This window comes from Lissotriton helveticus, chromosome 1_2, assembly GCF_964261635.1.
Source record: "Lissotriton helveticus chromosome 1_2, aLisHel1.1, whole genome shotgun sequence".
NCBI lineage: Eukaryota > Metazoa > Chordata > Amphibia > Caudata > Salamandridae > Lissotriton > Lissotriton helveticus.
The window spans coordinates 207992356-208006645 of NC_136058.1; the positions used below are offsets into that span (position 1 = coordinate 207992356).

The following is a 14290-nucleotide window of genomic DNA, read 5'->3' on the forward strand; positions in this document are numbered from 1 at the left end:
TGTGGGAGATTCTGAAAAGTATGGGCTTTCCTGGCTCACTCTTGAGATTAATTGTAAGACTCCATGAGGGGACATACGCTAGGATCAGATGGGGTACACAGGGCCAACTGACAGACAGGGTACCTGTGAGGAGTGGAGTCCGTCAAGGGTGTGTCATGGCTCCGACTCTCTTCTCCTTGTTTGTGAATGGAGTGGTGGACCATCTGAGAGGAGAAGAGACGGATGCCCCAACCCTGGCGGGGGAAAAGATTCAGACTCTGCTCTTTGCGGACGATACCTTACTGATAGCTAAATCCCCGATAGGCCTGCAAAAACTTCTGCAGCGATTCACCTCCTTTTGTACAGAGAGAGGCCTAACCATCAATACCACCAAAACCAAACTGATGGCCTTTTCGCCCGCCAAAAATTTTAAAAATAATTTTCTGCTTAACGGGACTCCCCTGGAGTTGGTCGAGGCATTCGACTATTTAGGGGTCCGGATAAATAGCGGAATGACCTGGAAGGATCACTTGGCCAAAATGCTATTGGGCCACAAAAGAGTGTCGGGGGTGACCTTACGAGAGTACCGGGCATCAATTAGTAAACCAGTGTCCCCGGTAATGGCCATCTACGATGGCCAGATACTCCCGGCTGCATTGTACGGCTCCGAATTATGGGGGTTCGACAATGTTAATGAGCTAACCATAGCAGAAAATAAGTTTTTTAGAGATGTGGTGGCCCTCCCTGTTTCCACCCCGCTGATCCCCCTGCGGTTAGACCTTGGTAGACGTGCCTTAAAGGATATAGTGAGGCTGCGCCCACTGCTCTTTTGGGTCCGCCTGAGAAGGACTAAGGAGCTGGCCAAATACGCCGAAGGTCTGGACGAGCTAATTTTATTAGATTCTGGGTTCAAAATTGGCTGGCTGAAAAATCTGAGGCTATTAGTCTCCCAATTGGGTTTGAGAGATGTATGGGAGTCCCAAGCGCCCCCGCCCAAAATGGTGATCAAGAAACTATATTGGGATTGGGTTCAGGCCGAAGCATCACGCAGCATTTCAGGGGGTTCACTTACAGAGTATTTTCTTGAGTGTAAGTGGGTAAGGAAACTTGAACCCTTTCTTGACTTGATAACCAAGCCGCTAGACAGGGCCCTTTATTTAAAATTAAGGTACGGCACTCTCCCGGTACATGAATTTACTTCAAAATGGTCCAATCAGGATGGCCCCTCACGATCTTGCCCCGGCTGTGTGGCCCCTAAAGAGTCTGTGGCCCATCTTCTTTTTGCCTGCCCTGCGTATAAAGTGGCTCGGAAAAACTGGCTGAAACCAGTTTGTAAAGGACTGGGGATGAGATGCCATCGCTCGGCCCTACGAGTGATTACAACGGATCTATCATCTACCTCATTGATATGCGGGGTGGCAAAGTTTTTAAGTAGTGCCTGGATTATTAGATCAAGATCCCTGGGAATGATTGCAAGGCCACTATCCACCCTCAGTGGAGCTATTTGAAGCCGCCTACCTTGAGTGCCTGGAGTATTTTTGCCCGTGGTCTTATTAATTGTGATAGTGTTCAGTCGTATTTAATTATGGTCAACCTTTGTTGTTGCTAGTACATCTTGATGAAATGTATTTTAAAATGTATATGTTGTCTTTTATGGTGATCAATTTTACCGAATAAAGATTTATACACATTAATTAGTATCAATTACAACTAATGCTACAATATGCAATGGTGGACTTATAGTCAAACCGTCTAGAAAATTGCTTTTTAAAAGCACATTTTGAAGTCGAATCCAAACTTCCACAAATCATAACCTTCCTTTTCAGTGAAAATAATCTGTCTACCTAAACACCAAAATAATACCCATTCCTTTAACCTTCCGACCCTTCCAACTATCTTCAAAATTCCAGATCATTTTAATTAAGAAAAACAGAACGGCCTTGGCACATGCTCAGAAGTGATAGCCCTCACCCACAGTGCTACAAGACTGCAGGTAGAGTACTTCTTAATTTTCCTTGGAGGTAACGCCACGTGTTGCTGAGCACAAACTGATTCCTCAAGTATATATGAGTGCCACTTAAAATGCCCATAACTTTTACCAACCACAGTTAAAATCCGACAGACCAAATTCCCACCCTATACATTTCGTCAGGTCACATCAACTCAAATTTATTGGGTGCAAAATGGCTAGTACATACCGGGAGTTGCAGCTTTTGGTATGTTAAACACATTGCTGTTATGTGATGTATTTGATAATTAATGATCCCCAGGGTACTGTTATTTATCAGATGTGATATCAGATGTGATAAATAAATATGCAGTTATTTATGACTTGTAAATTATGTTTTCCATTTTTACAGATTTTTACAGATAAATACAGACAGAAAACAAGGTTTTTTCTGTCTGTATTTATTTTTAAAAGTGGATAAATACAGAAAATTGTGCTCCTTCTAAGTGACTCTCGGTGCTGTCTTTCATGAATTATAGGTCAACAGCTGAGCAGATGGACAGCATGTAAATTAAAAAACAGGATGACATTTCTTCAAATAATGGCATATGTCAACATACATTTATGCTATAATGCATGTATTTACCAGTGGAAGTATTTTTTTTTTATTAGAAAGAAGAAAAAACAACATACAAGGCAAAATACAATGTACATGGACCTGTGTTCACATAGGGGGACACCTAAGCACGATGTTACACAGTAGATCAATAGCACATGGAGTGTGGAGGGGGTCAGCGGGGAAACAAATTTGAGATAACATAAAGAACACAATATATGGAATGTCGGATGAGGGGGACAGGGGGACATCGGGGTTCTCCGCGAATGGAGGCGTACATATATTGCCACGGTATGCGTTCCATTGGCACCAGATGTTGTTCCATTTCTTAGGTTTGCCCCGCGCCACGTACACAGTTTTCTCTCTGAACATACACCAATCCATATTCTCCTTCCATACCGATACCGTGGGCGGCCGCTGGGAGCCCCACAACTGCGCAATAGCTCTCTTAGCGATCATATTCCCAAGGGTCGCCCACAACGTATGTGCCACACCATAATCATTTGGCTCCCACACATTCAACAGACAGCGTCTGGCCTCGGGCAACAACACCACTCCAGTGACCCTTCCCATCACGGCATGCACACGATTCCAGAACGTAGCCACCTCCGGATACTCCCAAATTATATGCAGGAAAGTTCCAAGCATTCCACAACCACGCTTACATAACCCATCTGAGGAATAACCCATACGAATCAAGTGCGGACCAGTAACATATACACGATGTAAGATTTTGAGCTGAACGAGTCGGAGATGGGCAGGAATCGCAACTTCTTTAGGCGAGGATAATGCAGCCTGCCAATCCTCGTCGTCCAGCTCCAAACCATTGCCGGTCCAAACCTCCCTGAGACGCACTAGCAGATCCACCCGGGCATTAATCAACTTCTTATACATCAAAGAAATGGTACTGTCGGGCACGTGGCCGTCAAGGACCCTATCTTCGAATGGGGAGGACTCGGGTTGGACAGTACCCGCAGGGAGAGCCGAATTTAAAGCATGGTGAATCTGTGCATACCGGAAGAATTCCCTGTCGCTTAAGGTATATTCTGTCTTTAATACGGCAAAGGTCTTGATTTTGCCCTTGACCCAAAGATCACCCACGGTGCTGATAGCAATCATGTCCCATTTTTCAAACCCTTTAGTTTCCCAGAGACATCCCAACCTTTCAGACGCAAACAACGGGGTCGCACGAGTCAAGCGATCTCTCCATCCCGTAGACGCATTCGCATCATGCCACTCTCATACAGCAATCCTGGTGGGTCCAGATACATTCTTTCCCGCCACCTTGGAATAGAGCGCCATTCTGTAGTCCCCACCCGGTAGCAAATATTTATCCATCTCGAATGCCGGGTTAGGAGCTGGAGTATACGTTGCATGATTGATCGCAATTAACTGCGAGGCCCAATAATATCGCCTAATATCCGGCAGCGGTATACCCCCGTCATACCAGGGAAGTGTGAGTTTAGCGAGGGCGATACGTGAACGTCCATCCCAAATTAACCGTCTCTGCAGGCTTTCAACCTCTCGAAAGTAGCTCGCCGGAACAATATCGAACGTATTCTGAAGCGCGTACAAAAACCGCGGCAGACACATCATTTTAAAAAGGGCTGCGCGCCCGAGTGGTGATAAAGGCAACCCACGCCAGCGCACAACATCAAGTTTCAATCTCTGAAGAGGAGGGAGCAGATTACGTTCATATCGAGCCACGGGGTCTAAAGATATAAAAATCCCCAAGTACTTAAGCCCGTCTGAGAGACCTGAATGGGGCACCTGCGAGGCAAGGGAGGGGGACCGCCCAAGAGCACGTATACACAGGATTTAGCCCAGTTGATCACAAGGCCCGAGTTCCTCCCAAACGAGGTAAGCACGTCGAACAAAACATTCAGAGATTTTCATGGGGACGTAAGGTACAACAAGATATCGTCCGCGTAGAGCGAGACGCGATCCTCGAAGTCCGGGGACAACTGGATCCCCTTAATCGAGGGCTCCCAGGGCAACCAGGCAGCCAGCGGCTCAAGGGCAAGAGCGAAAAGCAGTGGTGACAAGTATTCTTATGTAATATTTGCCAGTTTAAAGAGCTAAAACACGACAGACATCGAAGTATGAGTGTGGGTCTATCAGTTAAATAAATATGGAAATATACAGTTTTACAGCTACCTTTTTTTCAGAAAGCACAAAATAAATATGTATATGTAAAGACGTAAATGTTAAAAAATAAATACCATAAAACTGGGAGCCCTACTTGTAGTCAATGCCTAAATGTCATCCAGGTTTTCTATCAAGTATAAAGACTTGCAGTTTATGTAAACACTAGAAAAAAATGTGTTTAATCAAATACAATTTTATGAATTCGAATAGATGTTTGTCAAATGGTAGCCAATCATGAGAACAGAAGTCGTCATAAGATCCCCACCTTTGATTCATCAGAACATGTAACCAGTCAGGAGGATGAAAGAAGTCCGACGGGGTCCTCCTTTGATTAACCAGAATAAATCGCCAAAGATAACTTCGAGTTGCGACACCGAACTACCATTTGTAAGCCAGAATATTTGCATGTCCCCACAGAAATGAAGGACTAACAGTGGTCAGGGCCTACACAAAACAATGCCTGTGGTGGCTGCCAGATGGAAACCTTGCACTCCAGAGATAAGAGAAGAAATGTGAAGTTGCTCGAAATCATCTTTACTTCATATTCTGCCTTTGAAGACCGGGATTACTCTAAACGATAAACATGTATACATTTGCATGTATTCCCATCCACATTTAATGTGTTACAAGTGGATGCTGTGTTAGAAGATTCACCACGTTCCCTGGAAACTACTCAATTTAAACTCACCTTCCGCCTCTAAATCAAGAGGCCGCATCATCTCTCATTACTAACATACATCAAAATGATATGTCGCTCCTTACCATCAATTTTGCAATTAAGGTTGAGTAGAATGCAAGGTTTTCAAACAACACTGTAATAGCAGTAAATTGTTGTATCCATCAAATCTCGCCCTGTCTATGATCTAGCTCAGCTATAATGTATGGATTCTGATAACAGGTCTAGGAAAGATCTATCTGTTTACGTGTGTAGCTGTGCAAGATCACATATTATGAATCGTTTCTGTACTTAGTTCAATTTGCTAAAGAGGGGTGAAGGTAATCTTTGGCTTCTTGCCGGAGTGAGACACCATCTATTGAGGGTTTATAGATGGCCTCTGTACATAAGAACGCACCCAAGGTATAAATTTATATGCCCTATATACACCTGGAATAATGTTTTATAATATTGTGGCTTGCAAGCTTTTGTCAAATGATACAGTCAACCTTTGAAGTTTGGGGACTAGCAGTGTGGAGTCCCCTAATTCACAAATTCTTCGAGTTAAAGAAAGAGTAAGTCATTATTGTGACTCCCCATGACTCTCTTTAGTCTGTTTTGAATATGGACCTAAACCAATCAAGTGGCAGATTTTAAATGTAAGTCAATGAGTTACTGAACCTCTTTAAAACAACCTTATGATGTCAGATATTAACTCAGACAAAAAGCTAGATCCTCTGATATGAACTAATCTCATTACTGTTGTGAGAATGTTCTCCTAAGATTCATAAACCGGTAAAAGCACTCAGTGAAGGTTTGTTAGGTAACATTTTAATGAAGTTATTGTAAGATTATGTTTTCTATATTTTCAAATAAATGATAGGCCAGAAGTTATCAAAATCTTTACATCTAAGCATGACTGTTTTAATTTCCACCACACTCTTGATAAATTGGTGTAATATTTCAATACTCTCTACATCATCAATCCATAAATTAATAAGGGATGCTAACTACCACTTGTTGGAGAAATGAAAAAAGATAGATGTAAACAGCGATTCAGTGGGTGAATTGTGTGTTTTGAGACTGGAATCTGAAAAGGTCCACTCTAGGAAATTAATATTTTACATATAAGATTGTAGGTAACATAAATTTAGCCTGATACATAAGTATGTATAAAGAGAATGTGTTGTTCATGGTTAGTGTTAGACCTGGAATCCTTGGCCTGGTTTCTGACTTTTTGCCTTCTGATCTCCTGTCTTGCTGACTTCATTTTTGCTGGCTTTAGGATTCTGGTCATTTTTCCACTGCTAACGTGCATGTGCTTATCCACAATTGGCACATTTAATTTAATTATAAGTCCCTATTAAAGTGCACTATAAGTGCACAGGTCCTGTAAATTAAATGCTAACAGCACTGATTGTACCACTCACTCAGTAGTCCTCCAAACACGGCTCAGTCCTTCCACTGCAGAGACTGTGTGTGCAGTTTTAAACTGCTATTTCGGCCTGGCCAGTTAGCCTACTTCCAGGTCAAAACCTTGTCTTTTATTAGAGATAAGTCACCCCTAACTTTGGTACTAGGCAGCCCTATGGGCCGGGTGCAGGGTATTTAAAAGGTAGGACATGTACTTTTGAGTTTTACATCTTGTGGTCGTGAAAAGTTGCTTGCTTCATTTTTCACTACTGCAAGGCCTATCTCTCCCATAAATTAACATTGGGATTGTCTTAAACATAATTTAAACGTAATTTCCAATTGGGAAAAGATAGAGATTTTGAGTTTGGTGTCTGTGGACTCACAATTTAAAATCATAACTTATGGTGAAGCTGGATTTTAAATTGTAAGTCTGAAAACTACACTTTTAGAAAGTTGGCATATTTTACTTTAACCATTCTGTGCCTCTGCCTGTCTCTGAATACACGTCTGGTTTGGGTGGCAGCTGGGCTTTGTGCATTCCCTATAGACAGTCACACAAAGGGAGCTGGGATGTGGCATTTGCATCTGAATGATCCATCACCATGCTGAGGTAGATTGGGAGGGAGGAGCTGACACTTGCCCCTGAGTACGGCTGTGCCTGTCCCCACGCAAAGAGCTGCATACCCCCCTGTAATGGGTCTTGCGCAAGAAAGGCAGGGACCTTGCGATCTTCAAAGGCCTCTTTGAAATCCCCCCACTTCAAAGGCACATTTGGGTATAAGTACTGGACCCCTGACACCACCAACTCAGATCTTTGCTGGAACCAAGAATATTCTGCCCGGAAGAAGAGCAGTTGTGCTTCAGGAGGGATTGTCACTTTGCTACCTGATCTACTGTCTTGTCCTGCTGCATGCTGCTTCTTGCTTGGGAATGAGTACATCCTTGAACCCATGGCTTGCTGGCTTGCCCCTGTTCTTGAAGTCTGAGTCATTGAAAACTTCCTTCAACTCTGCTTCAGCTGCTGGGCTCTGCCATCTGTGCCTAAGGTGCCCGTCCAGACATGAGCCTCAGTGGTGCGTTCTGCAGCTGTGCCCTTTGACACCAACGTAATTGTGATTCAAGAACATACCTGCGAGGCTTAACAATAACGAACAATGATAATTGTGATGAGAAAATCAAAAATTATTAAAGGAAACATGGGGTAGGTTTAATCAAAACACATGAGCCACATTTTCTCACACTCACAGTAGTGTGGATTGTAAGCCATTACACTCAAATTAATTCAACTTGTATTTTAAAACAATTTCAACTGTAATTGTTGTGGTAGAAAATATATTTTATCCTCGCTTAGTGTGTCAAATTTCATTCTAAATATTTTAAACCTCTCATATTGTTTATGCACTGCTAATATTTTAAGATTATATGATCTACACACATCTAAGGTTAGAGGAATATCAATGGCACTATGATATAAACTCTAAAGAATCAAGAATGGGGAACACTCAAACTTTAGTAGATCCATTGCATACTTTATATGTTCATTTGCCATAGTAAGTGTATGAATTAATCAATTTTGAGACATTTCCTTAAATAGTCGCACTTGATGTTGAGTTGTAAAATTGTGGAATACTTTGCACATAAATTGTTTCAAATCAGAGTTAAATAGGTTATGTTCGGCTGTACAAAGAAGATGAACTTATTGTAAAGCATTAATCAGACACAAGAAAGTGTTGGTATTTCTTAATTATTGATGTATGTATTATTGATGTATGTATAAGTGCAGCCTTCGACACGGTCAACCACCGTGTCCTTCTGAGTAGATTGACAAATGCAGGACTTACTGGGACAGCTATCAAATGGATCGAATCCTATCTTACAGGACGCACCTTTCAAGTATGGGATGACAGCCACCACTCATCCACCCTCCCACTCACTAGCGGCGTCCCCCAGGGCTCCTCCCTAAGCCCGACGCTTTTTAACGTTTATATGGCCCCCCTCGAGGACGTGGTAACACCTTTTAACATCAAAATGGTGAGTTACGCTGACGACACCCAACTAGTCGTCTCCCTGTCCCAGCTGATTGACCATCCTGAAAATCTTACCAACTGCCTCATAAACATCCACAACTGGATGAACGAATCATCATTGAAACTGAACGGGACTAAGACAGAGGTAATGTTACTCGGCAAACAATGGACAACCATCCCTCCCACGATATGGCCCGATGTATTCGGTGAAATCCCCCCCCCCAAATCGGAAATCAAGACACTCGGGGTATGGCTAGAGCCACAGCTTACAATGAAGACCCAGGCAACCAAAACTTCGGGCACATGCTTTGGGCTAATGCGTAAAACCCGTAAAATTCTGCCCTTACTCCCACCCATGTCCAGAAAGCTCCTCATCCAGGGCCTAGTGTTGTCCCGTCTGGACTACAGTAATCTGGTCTATTTGGGAGCCCCAGAGGCTACCTTCACGAAACTCCAGCGGACACAGAATGCGGCAGCACGCATGATTACCAACACCCCCTCCAGGTTATCTGCCAAGCCAGCCCTTAAAGCCCTGCATTGGCTGCCTGTGCGCCAAAGGGTGCACTTTAAAGCAATGTGTATCACACACAAGCTCTACAACGGATCTGGCCCTGCGATCCTTAGTGAAATGATCACTCCTTATACAGCAACCAGATCGCTACGATCTCAAAATGAGAATCTTGTCTGCATCCCCAGATTCAAAAAAGCCCGAACAGGAGGTCGTCAATTCTCAGTTCAGGCGGCCAAGGGCTGGAACGCACTCCCTCGCGCCCTCAGACTGGAATCCAACTTCCTTGCGTTCCGAAAAAAACTAAAGACCCATCTGTTCCCCAAATAATACCCCTCGGTTACCTACCCTCTCAATGGGATTCAAGTTACATAGCGCGGGGATGCCCTTGGGTCACCAGGCGCTTTAGAAATCGCTAAAATAAAAATAAAATAAAATAAATGTATGTGATTCATGGTGATTCGAGGTCATTTTCTGTTACACTGCGTTTAAGTGGCTCCACCTTCAGCAGCACGGAACTTATCAAAGTAAGATAAAAGAAACTTGTCACATGGTGCTGCAATTAGATCTTATACAATTCACATCTATGCCTTTAAGACTATAGCTTCAGGACTCCCAATGTATGCTTGGAAGACCCAATAGCAAAAATGACAGTCGGAACATGTAATCTAATTTTTATAGCTAAGTCAAACCTAAGTAGTAACTTGGAAACCAGCAGTCCTTGAGCAGGAATGTAGAGACAAGATAATTGTGGGTCTTTACCCTGATTCGTGGAATGTCTATAAGGAAATAGGACAGCAAGTGGGGAGAGGAAGTTGGCCTAACGGCTAGGGTGGTGGACCTCGAATCTGGGGAACCCGGTTCAAGCCTCAGCAGTGACTCTGAATATCCTGTGATTCTGGGCAAATCACTTAATCTCCCAGTGCCTAATAAAAAATTAATGTGTCCTCATGTAACGCAACTGGTGCTATGTAAGGCGCTCCGATACCCGGTACCGGGTCAAGTTCGCGCTATATAAAACTGGTTCATGGTAAATATAACTTGATATGAGGAAGGCCTTTGAAGGTAGCCTGTTCCCAGCCTAAGTGACTCCACTTATAAATAACAGAAGGGAGCTTGTCCTCATCACAAGTCTGGGTTGGTTTTCTAGATCAGTTACCACATTTTAATAGTGTGGGAAATCAGGGCTCCACACACTGACACTGGGACCCTGCTATCTTGAACAATACCCAGAAGCAGGGATTTCTGGGTTTGCTTGCACCACCGCAACAAGACCTTCTACAAAAGAAGACTGGTTTTATTGTGGATGTTTTTCATGGTTGATAGCACACTGGTTTGTATTCTCTGTAAGAAAAGCTTCCCTACACTAGCACTTCGGAGCATAACTACACTTGGAAAGCACAGAAGAGGAAAATGCTGTTTCTGGGCCTGCTTGCCTGGAGATGCCTACACATATGGACCTGTTCTCCCATGTACCCATGCTGTTTCAGGGATGCAAAGAGCAAGAAGGAATTATCCCTGCAACATCATCAAACAAAGCTGAGACTTATAAAAAATCAAAGGTATTTGGGCCACGGGATAGTCAAGACACCAATAATAGGCAGCTTTAGTCTTGGTGTCTCAGAATGGAGGCACACAAAACAGAATGATTTGCAAATTGTTGGAGGCAGGACAATATCGCTTACATGGACCGTTGAAGGATGAGACTTGGGATTTAACTGTGGCTTTAAGTAAGATGATTCTAACTGTATAGGGCGTATACTTGGTAATCTCACGCAGCGTGATATACCTCCCGCCATTTACCATGATCATGCTGTCATATCAACATCTTAGATGCATGCAGTTCAAGGCAGTACCTGTGTCATCTTAGAAAATACTCCATTCCCAAGCTACAGAACCAAACAATGCTGTCTTTTTCAAATAGGGCATATCTCTCAATGCTCTTTTATTGCCATCAATTTTTTTTACAAAACAATATTTCAAATTACAAAATAGAATTTGCTGATTCGCTTTTGACGTCTTTTTGCAGTCCAGGACATCATTCAACCGAGACAACGTAAAGGCTGGCACCGGGAGGCGCTTCCTTGGGGGACTGTTGGATGACTCGTCATACTGCTACACCCTCGAAGTCTCTTTCTACAGTTTTGTGATGGGTGGAACAAACACTGCTATCCCTTACACAGAAGAAGCTTGTATCCTTTACAACCCTACTATTTCCAGTTGTCGGTAAGGAATCTGAAGTGGATATGTGAAGTATGCAATAGACTAATCTTACTTTATCGAAACAATTGTTACATTGAAAAAGGCACATCATATAAAAGGAGTTTTTTTAAATGGCAAGTTTGTACAACATGTCTATTGTTGCATATGCTGTAAGACTAGCTTAATTTAATTGTCATGGCAGTGTCTTATGTCTCGTTTACTACAGAGAGATTAACACTAATAGAAACACTCTTATCAGGCTCAGCCTCGCTCGTAGGCAGGGGTTGTGCTTTGCTGAACAACGAATTTCATAAGATTCATAGGAATGGATTGAACTTTAGAATATCGAGGCTAGCACATTTGAGGTACACTAATATTGTGGACAGAACATCAGGGGACAACATATCAAAAGGTACGTGCAGATAGAGGAAGTATTGATTTACTATTCTCAACTCTACATCTATGCACCTTGTAGAGGTGTATATTGCCAAGGTACATGTATGTGGAGGTGTGTATAGAAAATCTATACGGACTTACCTTTTGATATTTTATCCCTCGATCTTGTGCTCATGAAATTTGCTGCCATCAGGATCCTGCCTCAGTATCCTGGGAATACACAATTAGAATGATAGAATAAGTTTGTGTAATGGCTCTGAATAGAGTATGAACCTACTTTTACCAATCTCAACAGTTACACGTTTGTGTAGTTATTTTTATGTGTTTTTGTGGCAGTATGAAAGGTGAAAGGCGAAGGGACTCCTGAATCCATACCAAAATTAAAAGGAGGCTGCTTTACTAACCCTGCCTGCTCTGAGACTTCCCTAAGGGCTTCTCCCTGTTTTACTACATCTTACTACATCTAATACCTGAGGGAGATCTTTAAAATATGATCTCAAAGAGGGGGTACTCTAACTTTGACATCTGCAGGTAACCTCTCTTTCTGGAACTTTTAGCACTCTTTGCTTTGTACTCCTGATAGGGAGAGGAGTGTTTTCCAATGCCGCCCTCTGAACCTTTAACTGATATATCTTTTATGTCCAGGGGTACTTTGTATGTATCTGTATTCCCTGCTCTAAACTCCTGAACTTTGGGTTCTTGTACCGCTCCAAGATCTCGCACTACCCCACATTTCCTGCCCTTTTTAACTGATTTATTTTTGATGTTTTTAGGAGTTTTAATTATTTTCCCTATTTCTTTAATTTTGACCTCCTGTATATCTTTAGTGGGAGGGGTGGGCGGCGTAGAAAATATAGACTTAGCTATTAAGGAGTCTCCCCTCCGATTTGCATGCCTCAAACAGTACGGTGGAGATGACTTGCTGAACTTAGGAATGTCCCGGGACCCCAATACCTCACAAACTTGGTGCTCCTCTCTGTTACCAGTCGAGCTCCATCCGCCTTTCACTGTGGGGAATTCTTCTCTTGTAGCCTTCGTTTCCTCGCCTTCAGCCCCCCTCTCTAGCGTGAACACCGCGGAAGCTCTCCTTGTGCTGTCCCTGCCTGCCACTCTCCCGGATGCACTTCGGGAGAGACCGTCTCGAAGGAGACGGCGTGCCGCAATCCCCCAGCCTCTCCTCAGTTCCAGGGCAGCCGAGAAACAGCGCGGGAGATCCAGCGGGGATTCTATACCCATCCCCAGGTAAAAAGTTTATAGAATTATCAAAAGAACTTTAAAAGGTTTTAAACAGGGTTTATAAAAAAAGCTTACCAGGACCCCCGTAAATTAACTACAGCGTGCTGCATGTAGCTAGAGCAAGAGAGCTGCCGGCATTGGCAAATGACCGCTCAGCTCACGGCCGCCATGTTCTCCGGAACCAGTTTTGAAGGAAAAGTGTTAGCAAATGCTTAAGGCAGGAAGACAACTTTTTGTCACCTTTTTTTTAAATTACCAGTGATAACTCACTGAGTTCTTCAAGTTGGAACACTTCAAGTAGTATTTGTTATTGTCTGTGGTTTCAATATGTACAATTTTAAGTTGCTTTCTGTAACGTAGCACCTTCCACCTCGAGAACAACATCGACACCAACTCCACCACCCTGATCGACAACCTCGTCAACCTCGGCCTCAGACAACTTGTTTCTGCACCCACCCACGCCACCGGCCACACGCTTGTCCCATTCTTCTGTGCCAGCCCCCACGTCTCCTTCGACCACACCACCGAACTCCACTGGACTGACCACCACTGCAACCACTACCTACAGGAAGCCCACCATGCACCACCGCACCCAACAGATGCCCCGCCGCTGCTGGAGCAAAGTCACAAAAGACCAGCTAACCACAACCCTTGCACGGAACCAACCCACCGACCCCGACACCGTCGCACGCAACCTCAGACAATGGATCGGCGACTGCGTCAAGACCTTCGCCCCGCTCAAGAAACCCTCCAACAGGCGCACCAGCAAGAAAGCCAACTGGTTCACTGAAGAACTCCAGGCCTCCAAACGAGCATGCCAGAAACTGGAGAAGAAATTGCTCCGCGAACGAACACCGGACAGCTACACGACCCACAAGACCACCACCCACCAACACCACCACCTCATCAGATCAGCCAAAAGATCCTTATTCAAAGACTGCCTACACAACAACGCACACGACAGCAAAGAGCTCTTCAACATCATAAAGAAACTCTCCAACCCTAGTTCCAACACCAATGACATCCCACCCTCACAAGACCTGTGCGACTCGCTGGCCACCTTCTTCCACCGCAAGATCACCGACATCCACGACAGCTTCAACGTCACGACCACCCCGACAATAACAGTTTCCATCTCCCCCGTAACCACAACCCTCACCAA

The 14290-nt window shown here is 43.8% G+C and overlaps 1 protein-coding gene across 1 annotated transcript in view; it reads left to right on the forward strand.

The window, feature by feature from the left end:
- The window catches only part of LOC144807826 (cytosolic carboxypeptidase 6-like), an 821625-nt gene that overhangs the window by 198330 nt on the left and 609005 nt on the right, over positions 1 to 14290 (forward strand). Inside the window, exon 2 of the mRNA XM_078673469.1 lies at positions 11324 to 11486. Coding sequence (XP_078529595.1) covers positions 11324 to 11486 — 163 coding nt within the window. The remainder of the gene's footprint in view (positions 1 to 11323; positions 11487 to 14290) is intronic.